General features: G+C 48.2%; 1 protein-coding gene across 5 annotated transcripts in view; it reads left to right on the top strand.

Moving 5' to 3' along the window:
• Positions 1-20418, top strand: part of UBR4 (ubiquitin protein ligase E3 component n-recognin 4) — a 130317-nt gene that overhangs the window by 89410 nt on the left and 20489 nt on the right. For all 5 annotated transcript variants that reach the window (XM_060089053.1, XM_060089056.1, XM_060089054.1 and 2 more), the window contains 20 exons: positions 101-226; positions 341-469; positions 1259-1602; positions 3287-3377; positions 3717-3801; positions 3984-4111; positions 7274-7403; positions 7527-7684; positions 8426-8535; positions 9258-9399; positions 10084-10165; positions 10500-10673; positions 12701-12822; positions 13792-13989; positions 14657-14737; positions 16797-16884; positions 17410-17537; positions 18420-18527; positions 19061-19180; positions 19855-20045. In XM_060089053.1, the coding sequence (XP_059945036.1) occupies positions 101-226; positions 341-469; positions 1259-1602; positions 3287-3377; positions 3717-3801; positions 3984-4111; positions 7274-7403; positions 7527-7684; positions 8426-8535; positions 9258-9399; positions 10084-10165; positions 10500-10673; positions 12701-12822; positions 13792-13989; positions 14657-14737; positions 16797-16884; positions 17410-17537; positions 18420-18527; positions 19061-19180; positions 19855-20045 (2735 nt within the window). The remainder of the gene's footprint in view (positions 1-100; positions 227-340; positions 470-1258; positions 1603-3286; positions 3378-3716; positions 3802-3983; positions 4112-7273; positions 7404-7526; positions 7685-8425; positions 8536-9257; positions 9400-10083; positions 10166-10499; positions 10674-12700; positions 12823-13791; positions 13990-14656; positions 14738-16796; positions 16885-17409; positions 17538-18419; positions 18528-19060; positions 19181-19854; positions 20046-20418) is intronic.

Here is a 20418-nt window from a genome sequence, read left to right as displayed (position 1 = left end):
ATGAAACACAGTACCTGACCTAGAGGTCCCTGACCGATCACTCAGGGAAAATCTTCATGCTGACGAGCCTTCACGCACACCCCTGTCTCTTCCTGTCTAGGCTGTTTCCAACATCAACACACTTCTGGACAAAGCTGATCGAGTGTATCACCAGCTGATGGGACATCGGCCACAGCTGGAGAACCTGCTCTGCAAAGTGAACGAGGCAGCTCCTGAAAAGCCACAGGTAGTCCAAAGCTGGAGGGACATTTGGAGAGGGTTCTGGATCAGAAGCAGAAGACTAGCCCCTGGGTGAGGCCATCTCATGGTGGAAGGCTGACAGCTTCCCTCTTGGTTGCAGGATGACTCAGGGACGACTGGGGGCATCAGTTCCACCTCAGCCAGTGTGAACCGGTACATCCTGCAGCTGGCTCAGGAGTACTGTGGAGACTGCAAGAACTCTTTCGATGAACTCTCCAAAATCATTCAGGTAGAGAAACGGGAGCAGCTGGACAGTGTGCTTGGTCATGTGTTATCGATGTCGTTTTCAAAGCGGTTCTTTGGTCTCCTCCAGCAGCTCAGCTCCGGGGGTGCCCTTGCCCGGCCTCATAGCTTCTCACCCACAGTGGTTTTGGGTGCTCGGTAGAGAGCTGAGTTCATTCCAGAAAACAGAATAATGGAGATTATTATAGAAGTGTTTTTCTTGACCATTCACAGCCCATCTTTTAGTAGAGGTGTTAACTGGTTTTAAAAAAATTGGGTGCCAAGGTTTTGTTCCCGTTTTTTCTGATAGACGTGTTTGCAGACTTGAAGGGTAGGGCACACCAACTCCAGTCAACCAGGGTGGGCCATACGGTGGATGGCATGTTACAGACCCCACCCCCATGGGAGGGAAGGCTAGCCGCAGACGAGAGGAGCCAGGGTCCTTGTCCCTTAAGTTGCTGGTGTGCCATCTTTGCTACACATGCCTACATTCCTGACTTTGTTCTTTATGAGACAGTGTTACGTGGGAGTTAAGGGTGTGGGCCTGCGATCAGAGGCTGAGTTCTAACTCTGCCACTTACTTTGGTCAAGCCAACCCTTCTAAGCTTGTTTCCTCCTCTATAAAATGGGGATAAAGTATCTAACTGCTAAGATTATCAAGAGGGTTAAATTAGATAATGCATGTAAAGTGTTTTTTCAAACCAAAGCTGATTTCTAGTTAACTTCCTCTTTTTATTTTAATTGCTGATTTATTTCTCCTTTGTCATTTTTTTTTCTTTTTTCTTTTTTTCCTTAGAAAGTTTTTGCTTCACGCAAAGAGTTGCTGGAATATGACCTGCAGCAGAGGGAAGCAGCCACCAAGTCATCTCGGACCTCCGTGCAGCCCACCTTCACTGCCAGCCAGTACCGCGCCTTGTCTGTCCTGGGCTGTGGCCACACATCCTCCACCAAGTGCTACGGCTGCGCCTCGGCCGTCACCGAGCACTGTATCACCCTGCTCCGGGCCCTGGCCACCAACCCCGCTTTGAGGCACATCCTCGTCTCCCAGGGCCTCATCCGGGAGCTCTTTGATTATAACCTTCGCAGAGGCTCTGCAGCCATGCGGGAGGAGGTCCGCCAGCTCATGTGCCTGCTGACCCGGTCAGAGCTTGCACCGTGGTGACGGGGGCCGCTCATGCCTGCTCGTGCTGGGGTGGAGGCGGCAGCGGTGCTGGGAGCACCAGAGGGTGCACGGAACCATGCTTCTCCCTGCCAAACAGCTTCGCTAGCTTATAATAGAGAAAAAAATGGGAAGAGGTCCCGGGTATAGCTGAACAAACTTGGGGAGCATTAGAAGCCCAGGTTTCCGTGTAGATAGTATGTTTGGCTTGTACTTGGTTGGTACCAGTGGGGTTTCCTGAGGAAGCAGTTTCTGAGTTTTGGTGAGGGAGGAGAAGGGTGCAGCAGGGCACTTGGACTCAAGACTCACACAGAAGAAGACAGTTGGAGCAGTGGAGCCTAGGGGTTAAGAGCTTGGATCTGGATCAGAAAGACCCAGTATCAGATATTTTGTACTATGTGCCTTGGACACATTTATTAACTTCTCTGAGCGTAAGGTTTCCTTATCTGAGAAATACTGATAGTGGCAAATATCTTAAAGGCTTGTGGTGAGGATAGACTAACATAACTCATGCAAGTAATAACTCATATTTGTGGAGTACTTAGTCTGTGCCCATGCAGTACCCACAGCTGGATTTGGATTATTTACTGAGTATGTTGCATAAGTTCTGGAACATGTTAGCTGGTTGGTAAGTATTACTTGCTGTATTATTTATGCACTCATCTAACAAATATTTATTGAGCATCTGCTGAATGCTAGGCACCGTTCTAAACGCTGAGGATACAGTGGTAGATGAAACAAAGTCCCCGCACTCATGTAGCTTACCTTCTAGAGGGGAGAAGGGCAGTAAACAGGTAATTACACAGTGTAGTGTCCGGAGATTAGATGTGAAGAGCGGTACAGCTGCGATGGCAGCCCTGGTTGCGGGTGGGGTTGCTGCGGAGGATAAAGTGGTCAAGGACGACCTCCGAGGGGTGATACTCGAGCAGAGCCCTGTGTGAGGTGAGGGGGCAAGTCATGCAGATACTGAAGGCGCGGGCTGCGCACAGAGGAAATAGCAAGTGTCAGGAGGAGAGGCAGGGGTGTGCCCGGGGTGTGAGGGGCGGGGGCCACGAGGAGCCCTTGTGCATGGAGTGGAGGATACCAGTGGGGGAACAAAGGGGAGGGGATTTAGTGAGAGATCGCCAGGGCCCTGATCCTGTAGGGTCTTGTAGGCCATTATAAGGACTTGGATTTTATTCAAGACACGTTGGGAAGCAAGAAGGGGATGTGACACAATTCGTGGGGGTTTTTTTATTATTAAAATATACATTATTACAAAGGGACATAGATGGGAAATGCGGATGCCTTGTGGGAAATGAAGTGAGGGTAGTTGGCGAAGATGAGGAAAGAGCTGTGGCCAAGGCTGAGAGTGGACACCTAGATTCTGGAGGCTGACACACCAGGCAGTGTCTGGGGACCGTGCAGCCTGGGATGTGGGCTGGGGAGAAAATCCCCCGTACGTCAGTGCTGCTCTGTTCTCGGTCAGCGTCTCCTCCCGGGAAAGGCGGCTGGGGCATGCCCTTTTTATTACACAGCAGGGTTTTGTGGGGCTAGTGTGTCTTCTTGTCCCTGGGAAGGCTGGGTAGCCCTAGACATTGATTTCCTTTTCTCTGGGCTCCTTCAAGTGCAAAGGAGGGGCACAGCCAATGGTGAATAACAGGACTCCTTTCTCTGCCTCCCTAGGGACAATCCAGAGGCCACCCAGCAAATGAACGACCTGATTATTGGCAAAGTCTCCACAGCCCTGAAGGGCCACTGGGCCAATCCTGATCTGGTGAGCAGGCTGGCCGTCCCCTCACTCTCTGCCTTCATTCCCTCGGCTTCCTCCCCGCCGGTCTCGTTTGCAGAGACGAGAGGGAGGGAGGGAGCGGCACATTTGCAGAGCTCATGTCCCACAAAGATTTTCCCAGGTCAGAGTCAACCTCAGAGAGAAGAGAAATGAGTGGTTGGCCCTGTGGAGGGTCTCCATCTCTCCACTGTCTCTCCGATGGTCCACCTGTGACCAGACGTTCTAATGCTGAGTCCCTGGATCTGAGCATGGATGTGAGCCCTAGTCCTGGGATTGACCCTGCAGACCCTCCTCTACTCATGTCTCTTCCTGTTGGCCTTCTAGGCAAGTAGCCTTCAGTATGAAATGCTGTTGCTGACAGACTCTATCTCGAAGGAGGACAGCTGCTGGGAGCTCCGCTTACGCTGTGGTGAGTTTGTGGGGACGTCTGGTTAGCAGCTTGCTAGAGAAAGGAGAGGAGGCTTCAGGGTGCAGTCCTAGGCGCAGGGCGGGAGAGGGCAGGGGAAGCTGTGCTTGGGCAGCCTTGCCACGGCAGGCGTGATGTGTTCTGTGATCAACACGTGTGACTCTGCCTTTCCTTCCTCTGCCCAGCACTCAGCCTTTTCCTCATGGCCGTGAACATTAAGACTCCCGTGGTTGTTGAGAACATTACCCTCATGTGCCTGCGGATCTTGCAGAAGCTGATTAAACCACCTGCTCCCACCAGCAAGAAGAACAAGGTACGGGGCCAAGAGGGAGGGCGGGGCGCAGGCCCCGGCCAGCACCTGCCCTGCCTCTAAAGGCCTCTGCTCACGTGAACTCGCTCTCCCTGGGCGGCACCAGTGCTTCCTTTGCGGCAGTTCAGCAGAGCTGGGTTGGGGTTTTTGAGAAGGAAGGTTTCTCAGAGGGAACTCAAGAGAAAAGCAAACACAGAAATACAAACGCGTAGAACAAAGTGGTTAGCGTGGAGGACTGCCTCTTTCTCCGGTCCCGTCAGATGACTCGCAGCTCCCAGAGGACACAGCGTTCTTTCCTACCCCTGTGCCTTTGTACATGCAGTTTTGCGCAGTGGTGGAAGTCCTGGGCTCTGAGGCAGACCTCTTGATTTCAAATCCCAGCTCTTCCATTCACTAGCACTGTGACTTGGGCACGTTACTTAACTTAGGTTGCTTGGTTACCCCATCTGTAAAATGGGAATACACTTTCCACCTGAAGTGTTGGGAAGAATAAATGACTTAATGCAGATCAAGTGCTCAGAGCAGTGTCTGGCCCATGTTAATCCTTAATAAATGTTATTTGTGGCCGTATGGTGTCTCCTCTGCCTGGAATGCCCGCCCTCATTTTGTTAGCTGCTCCTTCAGTTAACCAGTTCTCAGCTAGGCTGGCTATGAGCTCCTCGAATCCAGGGATTGTCTTACTAAGATGTTTTTATGTCCAGTGCATAGCGTGGTATCTAGCATTATAATAGCCACTCAGCAAATCATTGTTAAGTGAATGAATAAAGCCAAGTTTTTAATCCTAAAATGGCCTAGCCACAGATGAACTTGCTTAACACCAGTCGGGCCGTAATTCTTTCCCTCGGCCGTGCCTGAGGCCGTCAGTGCCTCCTATCCCTCTTTGTAGTCCTTGGGCCATTCTCCTTCCTGCTCCATCCTGATGGAATCCCTTGGTGGGAACCGAAGTCTTCATTGTAGGATTCCGAGTGGTAAGCAGTAGGGAGGAAGCTGGGCAATGAACAGTTTACTCTGTTTCCCTTCCCTGGTCTGCCCGGACAGTCCTCAGAAAAGAACCCCCCTTCCTTCCCTTTGATGAAGGTTTACTTCGCCTCAGAGCTAAGTCTCAGCAAATAAAAATTGGTTCTTGATTAAAAAGAGGAACCTCATCCCCACGTAACTGTCATTTTTCCCACAGTGTGAGGTAAAAGATTTCCACAGGGTTCTTACTCTCTGAGCACTGAAGCCTCACATTTTGCTTAGTTTTAGCCCAGAGAGAGCAGCAGTTCTCAAAGTTTGGCTCATAGATCCCTGGGTGTTCCCAAGACTCCCAGGGAATCTGTGAGGTCAACATTGCTTTCATAATTACCCTAAGACGTGATTTGCCCTCTTCACTGTTTCGTGGCATTTGTGCTGATGGTGCCAAGTCAGTGATGGTGAGGCCTCTGGAGCCTTAGCACGAAGAGGCTGTGGGCCCAGCTCCACTCAGAGCCGTGCTCTTCCCTGCCATGTACTTTCCTTCTAGAGTGTCCTTGATGAAGCATCGCCGGTTAATTTTAGTAAATCTTGACTCCTGGGTGCTAATCTTTTTTTTTTTTAATGATTTTTAAAATTTTATTTATTTAATTTATTTATTTATGGCTGCGTTGGGTCTTCGTTGCTGCGTGCAGGCTTTCTCTAGTTGCGGCGAGCGGGGGCTACTCTTCGTTGCGGTGTGCGGGCTTCTCAATGCGGTGGCTTCTCTTGTTGCGGAACATGGGCTCTAGTCACGTGGGCTTCGGTAGTTGTGGCTCGCGGGCTCTAGAGCACAGGCTCAGTAGTTGTGGCGCCCGGGCTTTGTTGTTCCGCGGCATGTGGGATCTTCCCGGACCAGGGCTCGAACCCGTGTTCCCTGCATTGGCAGGCGGATTCTTAACCACTGCACCACCAGGGAAGCCCAGCTAATCTTTTTAATATTCAGCAAGACTATGTGCGAGGCCCAGAGACAGTGCCCTGGTGCACTGCAGCGCAGTGGTTGTCCTGGGGAAAAGCGCTTGTGTGACTGCGTTGCAAGCTGAACCAGCTGCTTTTTTCATGGAACCCCGTTTGTGCTTGAAAGGAGGGCTGATGAGCAAATTGTGGTTGTTCAGAATCGGGTGTTTGGTAGACATTTTCTTAAAAAGTGAATAAAGTGAGCTTGTCACTTAAAGAGGAATTGACGTAACTTGGTGAACTAGTATTTTCCAAATGACCAGTACATGTTACCGAATCTTGTGAGAGTAAACAATGAATTTTAGTGGAATGGAATACGAAACATTTATTGATTGGTTTCAGATTCCACATTCTAGCCAGTCTTTAAGAACCTGTAATTTGTTAAATTTTGGTTTAGTATCAAAGAAAAAATCCACAATTAATTGAAAAACCTATTAAAATATTCTTTTTTCCAACTAAATATCTGTGTGAGTACTTCAACTGAAACAACATATCACAACAATTTGAACTCAGAAGCAGGTATAAGAATCCAGCTGTCTTATTAAGGCAGTCTTTAAACAGTTTCAAAAATATAAAGCAGTGCAACTCCTTTCTCTAGATTATTTTTGTTTTGGAAAATATAAAAAATGTTATTTAGGTTGCCAGGTAATGGATTTATTTTTACTTTTAAATGAATTAATAAATATTTCAAGAATTGCTGAACCTTAATTTTCAATAGGTACATATTGATGGAGAGAGCTACACACACAAGAACTCTTTGGAGTCAGTAATTTTTAAGAGTAATGGGGTCCTGAGGCTGAAAAGTTTGAGAACCCAGAGTCCTGGGGCTCTGCTGTGTAGGCTCCTTGGGATTAGTTATGGCTCTTTAAATTCTGGAGGCTGCTTAGTGACCCCTTGAAGATTTATGTTTGGGAAACTACAAATCAGCCTTGGGATAGGAATTAGTATATGTGGCTATAAGACTGTCTGCAGGAAGCCAGTTACACTTTATCCTGCATAGTCAAAGTCAGCGACCCTAAGCTCAGCATGGAGTTGCTACTGCTAAATTGGATCAAAATGCTTTAAAGGAACACATAGGGGGCATAAAAGATATGAATGTTGATCCTTCAACATTCTTGCCTTTGCATATGTCCCCTTGGGGTGCCAGTGCTATTGTATTGCAGCTGTGGCTCAGATGTGCCCTCAAGCTCTCTCACCTTGTCCGCTTTCCTCCTGCAGGATGTTCCTGTCGAGGCCCTTACCACAGTTAAGCCATACTGCAATGAGATCCATGCCCAGGCTCAGCTCTGGCTCAAGAGAGACCCCAAGGCATCCTATGAAGCCTGGAAGAAGTGTCTTCCTATCAGAGGTGTGTCTGTCTCTTCAAGACTTGAGAAATCGGTCATTCCTACCCCATCCCAACAGCTCCACAATCCCCCGCTTTCTGTCCCTGTCTTCTCTTTACCTCTCCCTGCATCCCTTTGCCTGCCAGGGATCGATGGCAACGGGAAGTCCCCCAGCAAATCAGAGCTCCGCCATCTCTATTTGACTGAGAAGTACGTGTGGCGGTGGAAGCAGTTCCTGAGTCGTCGGGGGAAGAGGACCTCCCCCTTGGATCTCAAGCTGGGCCACAACAACTGGCTGCGGCAAGTGAGTGAGCATCCCTTGGGCCCCTCGCCCTGCTGCGCTGGCCTCAGATCCCGAGCAGGGTGTTTCTGCTCCGCCCCACTTGTCTGCTCTGCTTTCTCTTCTTTCTCTTTGTTATTCTTGCTTCCTTTCACATAGGTAGAAGTTCTCGGTGCCGCCGCCAGCGTGGTGGACTGGCCGAAACAGAGCTCTTTCCGCCTTCTCATCAAGCTCGTGATCTCTGGTCTCCTCCCTGACCACTGAACGGGCCCGAGCCTCAGTGCCTGTACTCCCCTTTCTCCTTCCGCCTTTCCTATCTTCTGCTGTCCTCTTCCTCTTTCCAGCTAATGTTCTTCAAGATTAAAGTACTTATATTTTAGAGAATTCATTTGTCCATTGGTTCATAACATAAATAACTGGTTTACATTAAATGTTAAGTGTTCACCGTGTAGCCGTCCCCAAAATACAATTATAGATGGCTTTGCTAAGGAGAATACCTGCTTGTCTTTTTTCGTACTTCAGTCATCTTGAGTACGTTCTCCAAAGTAGTTGATGGAGAAAATCTCCATGAAGAAGGTGGCTCTTAGGCAACCTCTTTACCAGCCTGCAGCAGTCTGATCTTGTGTTAGCTGGTGATTTTTACCTTTAACCTTTCCTAGAGAGGTACTCAGAGGACTGCCTCTGGATGGGTGGCTGTTGACTGTGCCCTGCGGGGCCTGATGAGAGGCTGTTAGTTGAGCCAGGGCTTCTGTCCATACCCCGCAGGTGCTCTTTACTCCCGCGACGCAGGCTGCACGGCAGGCGGCCTGTACCATCGTAGAAGCTCTGGCCACCATTCCCAGCCGCAAGCAGCAGGTCCTCGACCTCCTCACCAGGTACCATTTGAGAGTGGGATGGGCAGGGTGGTTGGACTTCATCTCGAGCCCTTCCCGCTTTCCCAGGGGGAATCCATAGATCAGGGCGACTGGAGGCGCACCTGTGCTCTGTAACTGTCTCATTCCTTGTGGAAGATCACAGAAACAAAAAAGTTCTAAAAAGCTGAATTGTAGTGGTAGTACAATTGTAGTGGTAGTAGCAGTGGTGGTGGCGGTAATAGAGCAGCAGAATTTCAGCAGCTAGTATTTTTTGAGATCTTATGAGCTTATAAATGCTTGGCATGCACTGTCTCATTTAATCCTTAGCTGGGCTTAAAGTGGTTAATTAACTTGCCTACTGGAAGGCAGGATTTGAATCCAGGCAGTCCAATTCCAAAGCCCACATTATTGGCCACTAAACTCTGGTAAACTTACCTTGTGAGTGACTCAATCACAGCCATACTCATGCTGCCCCAATAACCGCCATTCATCTTTTGGTGCTTTATTGTTCCAAACGTGTATAGTTTGTTGCACTGCATTACCTGTTGTGTGCTCTTGAGCTTTCCCCAAGGGTGGGGAGTTCCCAAGTGGGGAGTTTGGGGTTTTCTCACCCCACCCCCTTCCTTCCACGGAAGAGGGAGTGAAGGACAGCAGAGGCATGAAAGATGGAAGAAGCAAAGAGGAGCTGTTAGGACTGTTGCAGCTGTTTGAGTTCTCTCTCAGTGCCTGTCTCTCCACGGCAGTTACCTGGACGAGCTGAGTGTAGCCGGCGAGTGTGCCGCCGAGTACCTGGCGCTCTACCAGAAGCTCATCACTTCAGCTCACTGGAAAGTCTACCTGGCAGCTCGAGGGGTCCTGCCCTACGTGGGCAACCTCATCACCAAGGTACCTCCGTCTCACCCAGCCCAGCAGGGCCCCTTTCCCTAGCTCTGCTTTCATTGTCCTCTTTCTCTGCGTGAACTTTGTGGTGTTCTTTTATGCCAAGAAGAAACATTTGTTGAAAATGCAGCCATACCTTGCCTTATTGCACTCTGCAGGTGACTGTGGGTTTTTGATAAATTGAAGGTTTGTGGCAACGCTGCATCAAGTAAGACTATCAGCGCCATTTTTCCAACAACATTATTTTTTAATTAAGGTATAGACATTGTTTTTTTAGACATATGCTATTGCACACTTACTAGATTACACTCGAGTGTAGACATGAGTTTTATACTCATGGGAAAAAACAAATTTGTGTGACTCGCTTTATCGCAGTAATCGCTTTATTGCAGTGGTCTGGAACTGAACCTGCAGTATTTCCGAGATCTGCGTGTGATACTTCTGTGACTTCATTGTGTTCATCATGAGGATATGCAGTCTGTTGGGGTCACTTTGACTGTTCTCCATTTTTAAGCAGCCCCTTAACGTCATTGCAACTGTCCTTGGCTTCTTGGAAAGGAGTTCTGCAAAGGTTCAGCTTGAGAGAGCATTAGAATAAAAAGATGGCGCCGCCAGTTCCCGGACCAGTGGTGGGTGGGCCGGTGTCGTTGGCAGTGCTGCCGCACTAACTGTGCTTATTGTCCTGTTTAGGAAATAGCCCGCTTACTGGCTCTGGAGGAGGCCACCCTGAGCACTGATCTGCAGCAGGGCTATGCCCTCAAAAGTCTCACAGGTAGAGAGAGCCTCCCAGCCCTTCCTTTAGGGTACCCTGGGCATAGTTTGGGGACTGACCCTCAGTTCCTTGGATGCTGTGGTTGACTCTCTTCTCTCTCATGTTGACCACACTGCACTTTTAAGGTCTGCGTTTTTCTCCTCAGGGATGGCTTTACGTCTTTGAGCATCTGTTGGCTATTGACTGGTTCACATCATTGAGCATGCTCCATGCCAAGCGCAAAGATAGTGTTTCCCTGCTTTTGAGTTGCTCGTCCTCTTTTGAGGTTGAATTAAGCCTTCTTAGCTTAATTCTCATTCAGAACTCTTGTAGCAACTTTTTCCTGTCCCCACAGGCCTTCTTTCCTCCTTCGTGGAGGTGGAATCCATCAAAAGGCACTTTAAAAGTCGCTTGGTGGGTACTGTGCTGAATGGATACCTGTGCTTGCGGAAGCTGGTGGTGCAGAGGACCAAGCTGATTGACGAGACCCAGGACATGCTGCTGGAGATGCTGGAGGACATGACCACAGGTAGCACCACCCAGCAGCCTGCAGCCCGAGATTCCCGTGTCCCTTCTGGCTCCACTTAGGTACACTGGTCTGAGTTTCCCAACTTCCTCAGAGCCAGGGCAGGGGCAGCAAACATCTCACATTCAAGGAAAGAAGGAGAAGAAATTTCTCTTGAGACTATTGGTTCTTGGCGTTGTAAAATTCCAGAGCTGGCCTCAGAGATTTGGGACTTATTTTATACTGGCTGCGCCATGTAGCTTGCGGGATCTTAGTTCCCCGACCAGGGATCGAACCCGCGCCTCCCGCAGTGGAAGCGCAGAGTCCTAACCACTGGACCGCCAGGGAGTTCCCAGTTTGGACTTTTTATATTGAGCTCATAGTGCGGGAAGAGGTCAAAAGTTCTCATGTTGGTGTTTTTCACTGGTTCTGGAAGATTCTTGGCCATCATATCTTCAGTTGCCTCTGCTCTCTTCTTTCTCCTTGTCCTTGTGGAGCTCCACTCTCACTCTGTCATCCCTGTGTCTTCCTCTCTCTTTCACAATGTCCATCTCATTGTATCTTTATGCTGATTTTGGATAATGTCTTCCATCCCATACCGTGTCATTCAGTTCATTAATTTTTTCTTCACTCTGTTATCTTTTTAATCTACCCATTGAATTCTTGCAGTTCTGTGTAGATTTTATAGTCTCTAGTTTTTTACTGACATTTCCTACTCTTTTTATAATATTTCAGCATAGCAAACTTATTTCTGTGTCTGATGATTCTAAAATTTGAAGTATTTATTGATCTAATTCTGTTGTTTGTTTTTCTGGCTCTTGCTTATGGTGCCTTAAATCTTTTCGCATTTTGTGATTTTTTTTGACTGAGCTCGTGTTTTGAGGGTTTATCTGTGGAAATTCTTCAGGACCCGAGTCAAAGGTGGGTTTTTCCAGAGGAGATTTGTAACCACTTCTGTGAGGCATCTCAGGGTACAGCCATCCCAGGGCCACCTTCAACAAAGTTCTGACCTTAGATTTTTCAGACCTCCTAGATAGTTTGAGCCACAAACCCCTGTGAAGAACAGCTTGTTATGAGTTCTTGGAGGAGATTTTTTTTCCCCCTCTACTCAGTGCCGCATTTTGTGGGAAGACAATGTCCTTTCATTGATTTGCTTGGGGGAAAATGGAGAGTTATTTTTAGTTGACCCTTATACCAAGGATGTAGCTCTTTTGGGGTACCAGATTTACATGTATGTATATAGGGGGGTGGTTCCTACCAGATTCTCCACCTTGGCAGATTTGGGGCTTTGTATCCAACTCTCAGATCCTGGCAGGTTATGGAAATGAAAGCTCATGGCAAAAATTCGCCTCAGTGCTTTGCTAACCTCCCTGGGTTCCCAATTTTTCTAATTTTGGGGCTGTAGCTTTCTTTGCTAGTGTGGCAGTTCACTGATACCTTTTTATTCAGTATTTTAAATTGTTTTTAAGTGGAGGAGTAGAAAGTAGGTCAGGGGACATAGTCTGCTGTATTGCCAGACATGGAGGTCCTTCTGGGGCCATTTTCAGCTGTCTTGCTGAGCTGGTTTGTGACCTTGGCAACTGGACCCTTTTCAAGAGCGTAATTACAGCACTTGCATATATGACTTGAAGTTTATCTCTTTCATTTATAGAGAGCAATCTACTTAACCTTTTAGAATGAAACTGAAAACTATAACTTCCTTTTGATTTGACTGGAATGCAGTTAGGATCATTATTTGATATTTTTGGGTACCTATTTTGGGCAAGAGGATGCAAGGTTATAATTCCCAGAGGGAGCAAGACGTGTACACAACTAACTGTGATGCTCTGTGTTGGCTTGGGTATTAAGGCTTTCAAATGGAATGTGGTCTGAGTATAAGAATCAGTCAGCTTCAGGTTTCCAGTTGAAATACTGATATTGCCACATAGGACATTTAAAGACTTGCTAGGCAGAAAGAATCTGTCAGTGACGGAACTTCATTTAAAGTCTCGTCTTAGTTTCCGTGTGTGAAGCTCTTTCCTAACTGACTTGGCCATACTGATTTCTGGTAGGTACAGAATCGGAAACCAAGGCTTTCATGGCTGTGTGCATTGAGACAGCTAAGCGCTACAATCTGGATGACTACCGGACTCCTGTCTTCATCTTTGAGAGGCTCTGCAGCATCATCTATCCTGTAAGCATAAGCAGTGGTGCTTCCCGTGGCTCTCAGGGTGTTAGCATGAGCCATTTCTCCATGAAGCCTCTTGGTGATTCATTATAGTCATGGGTAATCTTACCAGCGGTGGCCTGTTCAGGCAGTGTTTTAGGAAGCACTGCACGTAAAACAGAAGCAACCTCATAATATTCCCGTTCCACATGGTGGGAAATCTAAGGACCTTCCTTGGTCTCATTTCCTAGATTCAAAGTCAAAATCAATCTTTCTTTTTGGGCTAGGTCTAACCTCCCATTGCCCAAATCCTGGTATTAATCCAATATGCTGTGAAAGAAGCAAAGCTGAGTTGGGTGTAAGGAAATTTTCACCCTCTTCCTTCTTTCCCTGCCCACGTTTTGTGCACGCTTGGATGCCGGTGTATCTGTTTCCGTAGCCCGAACTATATAGAAGCGTGGTATGATCCAAAGATCCCCTCCTGTTATTGAGGAAGAATGCAGAACACCAGCATCGTCAGTTAATGATGAGACATCAGTGGGGTTGGGTGTGCCTGAATATTGTATAATATAGAGAAGACCCTTTCCTTGACTGGAGGGTCACCAGGGACAAAGTCATCTGGCCCCAGGTTGGTTGGCATTGCATGAGACTAGCAGGAGGAGAGCCCTCTCTCCCCTCATGTCGGTGATCCAGCTTTCATGGGTCACTCCTCATCTGCTTATTTTGTTAGGCTTTCCCTTCTAATCTCCCCTTAAGTTTCAGAGAAGGTGCTTGATATTTAAGGCTATTTGAATTATATTTGGATTTTTTGAATCACCTCTGAGCTTCTTATCCTTTATGTCTTTAAATATGTAAGGGGCTGGATGAGTTTGGTGTGTTTTCCTCAGAGTGTCCATGAGCCAAGGTAGCATGGTCTAAATCAAAAAGGTCTCTGCCATCCCTCTGCACGTGTATTTATGCCATCCCTTCTGCTGCTTCCTTCTCTCTGTCCTTTAGGAGGAGAATGAAGTCACTGAGTTCTTTGTGACCCTGGAGAAGGATCCCCAACAAGAAGACTTCTTACAGGGCAGGATGCCTGGGAACCCGTACAGCAGCAATGAGCCAGGCATTGGGCCACTCATGAGGGATATAAAGAACAAGATTTGCCAGGACTGTGACTTGGTGGCTCTCCTGGAGGATGATAGTGGAATGGAGGTAACAAGCATAGGACACCACTGTCATGGTTAGGGGTCCTTTCCCTCAGGAGCCGATTAACACTGGGCCTCTGTAAATGCGGGCTAAGGATCTCCACCTACCTACCCCACCTGATGTTCAGGGTAATTACCTGTAAAGGGCTCTGCCCACTGCCTGGCACGTGGTAAGCAAATGGTTGGTGACTGTTGCCTGTCATGGCACAGGCTTTTATTGTTCTTGTTGCTGTGGCAGAGGCTTCCCAGGGATTCCAAGTTAATTAAGCTCCCTAAATACTGGCACTTTAGCCCCTGTGCAGATTTCTGGCCCTGTATCTGGTACCGTCTGGCAGACAACACTAGGGTCTGGCGTTATCGTATACATGGTGAAAAGCATGTTGGTGAAATAGAGAAAATTGTCTTCTTTGGTGCTGAGCTGAAATGGATTCAGGATAGGAGAAGGTCCTCAGCAGTTTTTTAACCTGGAGTCTTGGTTTGGGTTAAAGCTGTTTGTAACCCCTGAACTTGTGCACAAAATTCTGCGTGTTGCGCACACATGTGCATTTTTTAGAGAGAGAGAGTCAGTAGGTCCCTGATGCACAGACATTATGCCATAAAGCACCCTTTGACCTTGAAACTTACTTGCCTTACAATTATTTCCAAATAACAGCATCATTTTCTTTTCTGTTCAGCTTCTAGTGAACAATAAAATCATTAGTTTGGACCTTCCTGTGGCCGAGGTTTACAAGAAGGTCTGGTGTACCACGAATGAGGTATGTGCTTGTTTTCTTGCTTGGAGGTGTGGTTTGACTTGCAGGCTTGTACTGGGAAGAGCCGTTGTTCATCGTTACTTGCCCAGATGGTAGCAGCATGTAAGGACCTTTACTTCCCCTGTCGGTGTTGGTGTGGAGAAAACCAGTCACCTTGTCCTCCTTGTGAGGCAGCTTACTGGTGAGGGGAGAGGAGCTTCAGGAGGGGTGAGCATTTCCTGGCCATGCAGCTGGCCCGGGCAAAGTCTGAGGAAGCCCGGTGATGGGGAGGGCTTGCTGTCAAGAGTGGACACCTCTTGACTGAGATTAATCTCAACTCTCATGGGCTTGCTCACTTTTCAGAACATTTTCCAGTACTGTGTCGAGGAGCATAGTTTTTATTTTACTAGTTGGGAAATTGAGACTCAAAAGGCAGTTGTTCTGAAGGAGTGGAAAAGGGAAATGAAGGAAGCATGGCACTGTGGTCCTTTTGGCCACCTCAGTACCATTTGTCCACTTACAAAAGTCAGATATTCCACTTCCCCCACTGACATTTTAGCATCAAAACAACCATACATATTTAATCCCTGATGCACCTAAAAAATTAAGACCAAGCTTCTCTGGGCGCCCTTGTAAATGGTGGTGTGGAACCCAAAGAATATACGTCGTCAGCCTCCCCTTTTGAACCAGGAGCAGGAAGTTGGGATCATTTGTCCCTCCCATTAATGCGCTTAATCCACCAAGGGGTTCTTCTGGCAAAGTCCAGAGTTTGTGGAACCTTTTTTTTTTTTTCCGGTACGCGGGCCTCTCACTGCCGTGGCCTCTCCCGCCGCGGAGCACAGGCTCCGGACACGCAGGCTCAGCGACCACGGCTCACGGGCCCAGCCGCTCCGCGGCATGTGGGGTCCCCCCAGACCAGGGCACGAACCCGCGTGCCCTGCATCGGCAGGCGGACCCTCAACCACTGCGCCACCAGGGAAGCCCCAGTGGCACCTTTTTATCCGGGCCTTCATCAGCTTCCCTTTTTACTTTATCCCCCATTTCCCTGATAAGCAGCCCATCTCTTCAGCTACAGACAAGGGTCTGTTTTCTGTGTCTCTCTCTTTCTGTCCATGGTCTATGGCTGTCCCCTCTCTTCGTTCCCGCTGGGCTTCCACAGCTGGAAATGCTCTGGGACCTGTCCTGACAGGTTCTCTCCCTCCAGGGTTTCGTCTCCTGAAGCTGAGCATGGCTTAGAGGCAGGCAGCTTGAATTAGTATGGTACCTGCTCTCCCACTTAATTTGCTAGAATGTGACTTCAAGCCTCCGTTTCTCACCTCCAAAATTAGGATAATACGACGTGCGCTAGAGTGCCTAAGCTGGTACCTGGTGGAGAGTGAAGTCTCATGGTCCAGTTTAGGAAAGTTGCTGGAATCTTCTAATTTACAAGACTTATTTCTAGTCATTCTCTCAGGTTGTAGGTTTAGCTTGAGGAAATTTGGATGAATCCTCTCCTTGCTGTGGGGTTATATGAAGACCTCAGGATCTCCCTAGGCAAAGATTGGTGTATTCTGTTTTCTTGCTTTTGATTCCTGAGACTTGAATCGCAGCCCTTTGATCTAATTGACTCCCGTCGTCCTGATCCCCTGAGTAGTGGTCCCTATTGATTAGAGAGACTTTGTACTCCTGAAGGAGGCACAGGCTTGGAAACAGAACTGGGCTTATAGCTGGATAACTTTGAACAAGCTGTGTAACCTTGTATAAAAGGGTAATATAAAGTGCCTAATTAGCATAGGGCTTAGCGCAGAGTAAAAACAATAAATACTAGCTGTTATAGTTAGTACATAGTTTTAATGAAATTAAGTGAGGTAGTGTCTGTAAAATGCTTCACACAATTCCTGGCTTGTAGTAGACCTTAAATAAAATGAGCTTTCTTTCCGCTAAGTCAGTTGTAGTGCATCTGGATTCTAGATTTTGTGGTTTAGACCCTGCAGAGAAATAGAAGTTGTCCACACTGCCGAAGCATTAAGCAAGACCAGGTGTCGAGTCCTTTGCATTTTCTGGGCCTGTTCACAAGCACATTTCTCCAACTCTGTCTGCTCAGGGAGAGCCCATGAGGATTGTTTACCGGATGCGGGGGCTGCTGGGCGACGCCACCGAGGAGTTTATCGAGTCCCTGGACTCCACCACGGGTACGGCCCTTCCCACAGACGCCACTGCACGTTCGGTTTGAGGACTGGGAGCGCTGAGCAGCAGTTCACGTCCTGGGACTTGGGGGCAGTCTGGGCAAATGCTCTCTCGTAATTCTGTTCAGAATTGAGGGGGGGTTACTCCTCTGGCTGAGGAAAAACGCGGTTATCAGTGGCCCTGTTCAGATGCCGCTGGGGCCATGGTGGGGGGCGCTGGGGGAAGTGCAGCGAGCAACAAATGAGTGTTCAGGGCCCCTTATTTAGGGGTTTTGTTTTTGTTTTTTTTCGCTAGTGGTTGTAAATGCGTGTATTTTCACATATTTGAGTAAACAATTTTAAGTGACTTGAAACTTTTAAAAAAGTTACTAAGAGTGAGACAGTGAAGTTTGATATCCAATACTGACCCCTTTTATTGGCTACGTTCTTTAGTGGAGATACGGAAAAGGGAAGTAGCCACCGGCCTGGAAGAGGGCTGTGCTTTATTCCTGTCTTCACCTCCATTTTTGCTTGGCTTCCCTTTTCTTCCAGACGAAGAAGAAGATGAAGAAGAAGTGTATAAGATGGCTGGTGTGATGGCCCAGTGTGAGGGCCTGGAATGCATGCTTAACAGACTGGCAGGGATCAAAGACTTCAAGCAGGGACGACACCTTCTAACAGTGAGTTGGAGGCAGCGAAGTGGGAGAGGCCCCCGTGGACAGAAGCTTGTGACCCCTGCCATTTAACCCTAGGGGGCAGCATGGTGCCGTGGACCAGTGCAAGCCAGTGAAGGACCTGACAGCCTCCTTGGCCCTCTCTACACTTTAGGCTCCCTCCCCCACTCCCCTCTTTCCTGCCGAGTCCTCCCGAAAAACCAGCGTGATAGCAAGCCTTCTGCTATATTTCTTTAGTCACCTGTGGAACCAGTGTCTAATTGTCTTTCCCCCAAAAGCTGCACCTGTGTCAATTATTATTATTACTGCTTTTTAAAATGGATTTTGTAAGTAACTCTTTAATTGTTTGTAGGATTTTGTTTGGTTGTTCATCCACCTATCTCATTAGGGAAGAGCAGAGGATTCTAAAGGCACCATACATATTACACTGTTGTTTTCACCTTCAGGGAACATGAGAACATACATATTGTACCCATGTTTTCAATGAGCTACATGGTTCTGAGCTCCCACGGGCCATGAGCTTTGGGATCTTTCTGTTTACTGTTATTAGTTCAGAGTCTGAGTTAGTACTGGCATTTCCCCCAAGACAACAGGGCATCACCTATTCCACGAAGAATTAGTGTCCTTGCCATAGTTTTAGAGACGGCAGAGATATATATACCCAGCCCACGGGAGCTACTGCTGGAGAACATTGCTGTTGAGATGCAAGCCTGACAGGAGAGCCCAGCCACCGTATCATGTCTCCTTAAGGAAACTTCGCTGTCCTCTGTATTTCAGGGGGAGTATGTGCTGATTGTACACGACCCCTCTTGGACATTTCTTTCCTGCTTGTCCCCATGTCTTCACTCTCAGATGGTCTCATGGGTTTTGACTGGCTTTTCTTGTCAGGTGCTGCTGAAATTATTCAGTTACTGCGTGAAGGTGAAAGTCAACCGGCAACAGCTGGTCAAGCTGGAAATGAACACTTTGAATGTCATGCTGGGGACTCTCAACCTGGTAAAGAGTGTGGGCTGCAAAAGACAAAGAATGAGCCTCGGTGGGGGAAGTCCTGGGTGGGGGAAAGACGTGTCACTTCTGGGCTCAAGTGAAATGGATTTGTGGCCTTTTCAAGCCCTTCATCTGTCTAACTGATGGGCACAGAGGCTTGAATTATTCAGGCTGTTCCTTATCCTCCTGCTGGCTCACCCCGTGCAGCTGCCATGGCACCCGAGAGCTTCCTTGTTTCTTTCCTGAATTCAGATGAGAAGCAAGAGGAAGTTAGTCCCTACACCAGTCCAGACTGCACCCCAGTGCGAAGGTAGTGCCATTCACCTCAGGGCAACCAGAAAGAAACCGAAACGTCGTTTTCACTGTCCTCAGAAACCCACACACTGCCTGTCTCTCCATGCATGTACACATGTACATACACACACACACGCACAGGATTTCCGGAATGTAAGGCCACGAAGAACATCCTTGAGGAGCAGATCCCATGAGCAGTGAGTGGTTATGGTCTGTCCCTAGATTGACTGGGCCTCCTTCTCCTGCAGGCCCTGGTAGCTGAGCAAGAAAGCAAGGACAGTGGTGGTGCTGCTGTGGCCGAGCAGGTGCTTAGCATTATGGAGATCATTCTGGATGAGTCCAATGCTGAGCCCCTGAGTGAGGACAAGGTGAGTGGAGCCCGGTCTGTCCACCCGCAGACATCGTCTCATTGCCAGCCACTGGCTTGTTTGTGTCTAGCTGTGTCAACCAAGAATGATTGAACCTGCCCAGTTCACGGTGACATCATTATGTTAAAGCCTGAAATCTGGATTCAGAGGAAACAAAGCTGGCTGTTTCAGTTGATAGACAAGGGCCTTAGTCCAACCCCTCAATTCACAGTTGAGGAAGCTCCAAGCCCAGAGAGATGAGTGAGCCGTTCGATATCATATAGTCGGTTACTGTACAGTTGGGGGCCTAGAACTCAGGTCTGCAGCTTCCAGTTCAGTTTCTCTCCGCTTAGCACACCCACGTGTTCCTCTGTTCTTGTTGGTGCTGATGGTTTGGCTAAAGATACGACCAAATGAATACCAGGCAGCCTGCATTCTCTCAGGGGAGGGGAAGATTGTGTTGGTATATTTTGACCACCTGAGACTATTAACAGAGCCACTGCAGAAAGTTAGAAACGAATTTGTGAGGTAGAGCTCACACTGCTGATTATTCCCCAGGAAGTGCTGAGACGCTGTTCTTCTAGGGCTACTTCTGATGGCTCTGATGGAAATGGATGAGCTTTAAGGGCCAGATGTTGGCTGCAGCCGAAGTCCCGACCTTATTAGTGGGCCTCCGGTCCTCTCTCTTACTGCAGGGCAACCTCCTCCTGACGGGTGACAAAGATCAACTCGTGATGCTCTTGGACCAGATCAACAGCACCTTTGTTCGCTCCAACCCCAGCGTGCTCCAGGGCCTGCTTCGCATCATCCCATACCTGTCCTTCGGGGAGGTGGAGAAAATGCAGACCTTGGTGGAGCGGTTCAAACCGTACTGCAGCTTTGATAAGTATGTTGCTTAGATTTCACACAGCTAAACGGGAGTCCCTGTGAAAACCCTAGTTCTGTGAGACTAAGGAAGAATCACCTGAGTTTCTATTAGATTTTTGTGTGTTAGTCTGGCCTTTAAGGGGCTTGGTCTAACTGGGGAGGCAAAAAGTAAAATACATTGTGTTAAAGTAGCACCTGGTGAGGCAGAGAAGGAGAAGTGGTTGGTGACATGGGAAGGGGATATGACAAGCTGGAGGGAGTCACGTGTGCAAAAGCATGAAAATGCAAGAGGGGGTTGGGAGTTAGGGGGGCGTGGCAGGAGCCAGATGAGAAGGGTCTTTATGTTATGCTCAGGAGTTTAGACTTGATCCTATAGGCCATTGAAGATTGTC

This window comes from Mesoplodon densirostris, chromosome 2 (genome assembly GCF_025265405.1).
Source record: "Mesoplodon densirostris isolate mMesDen1 chromosome 2, mMesDen1 primary haplotype, whole genome shotgun sequence".
NCBI lineage: Eukaryota > Metazoa > Chordata > Mammalia > Artiodactyla > Ziphiidae > Mesoplodon > Mesoplodon densirostris.
This window is presented reverse-complemented; position numbering and strand designations above follow the sequence as displayed.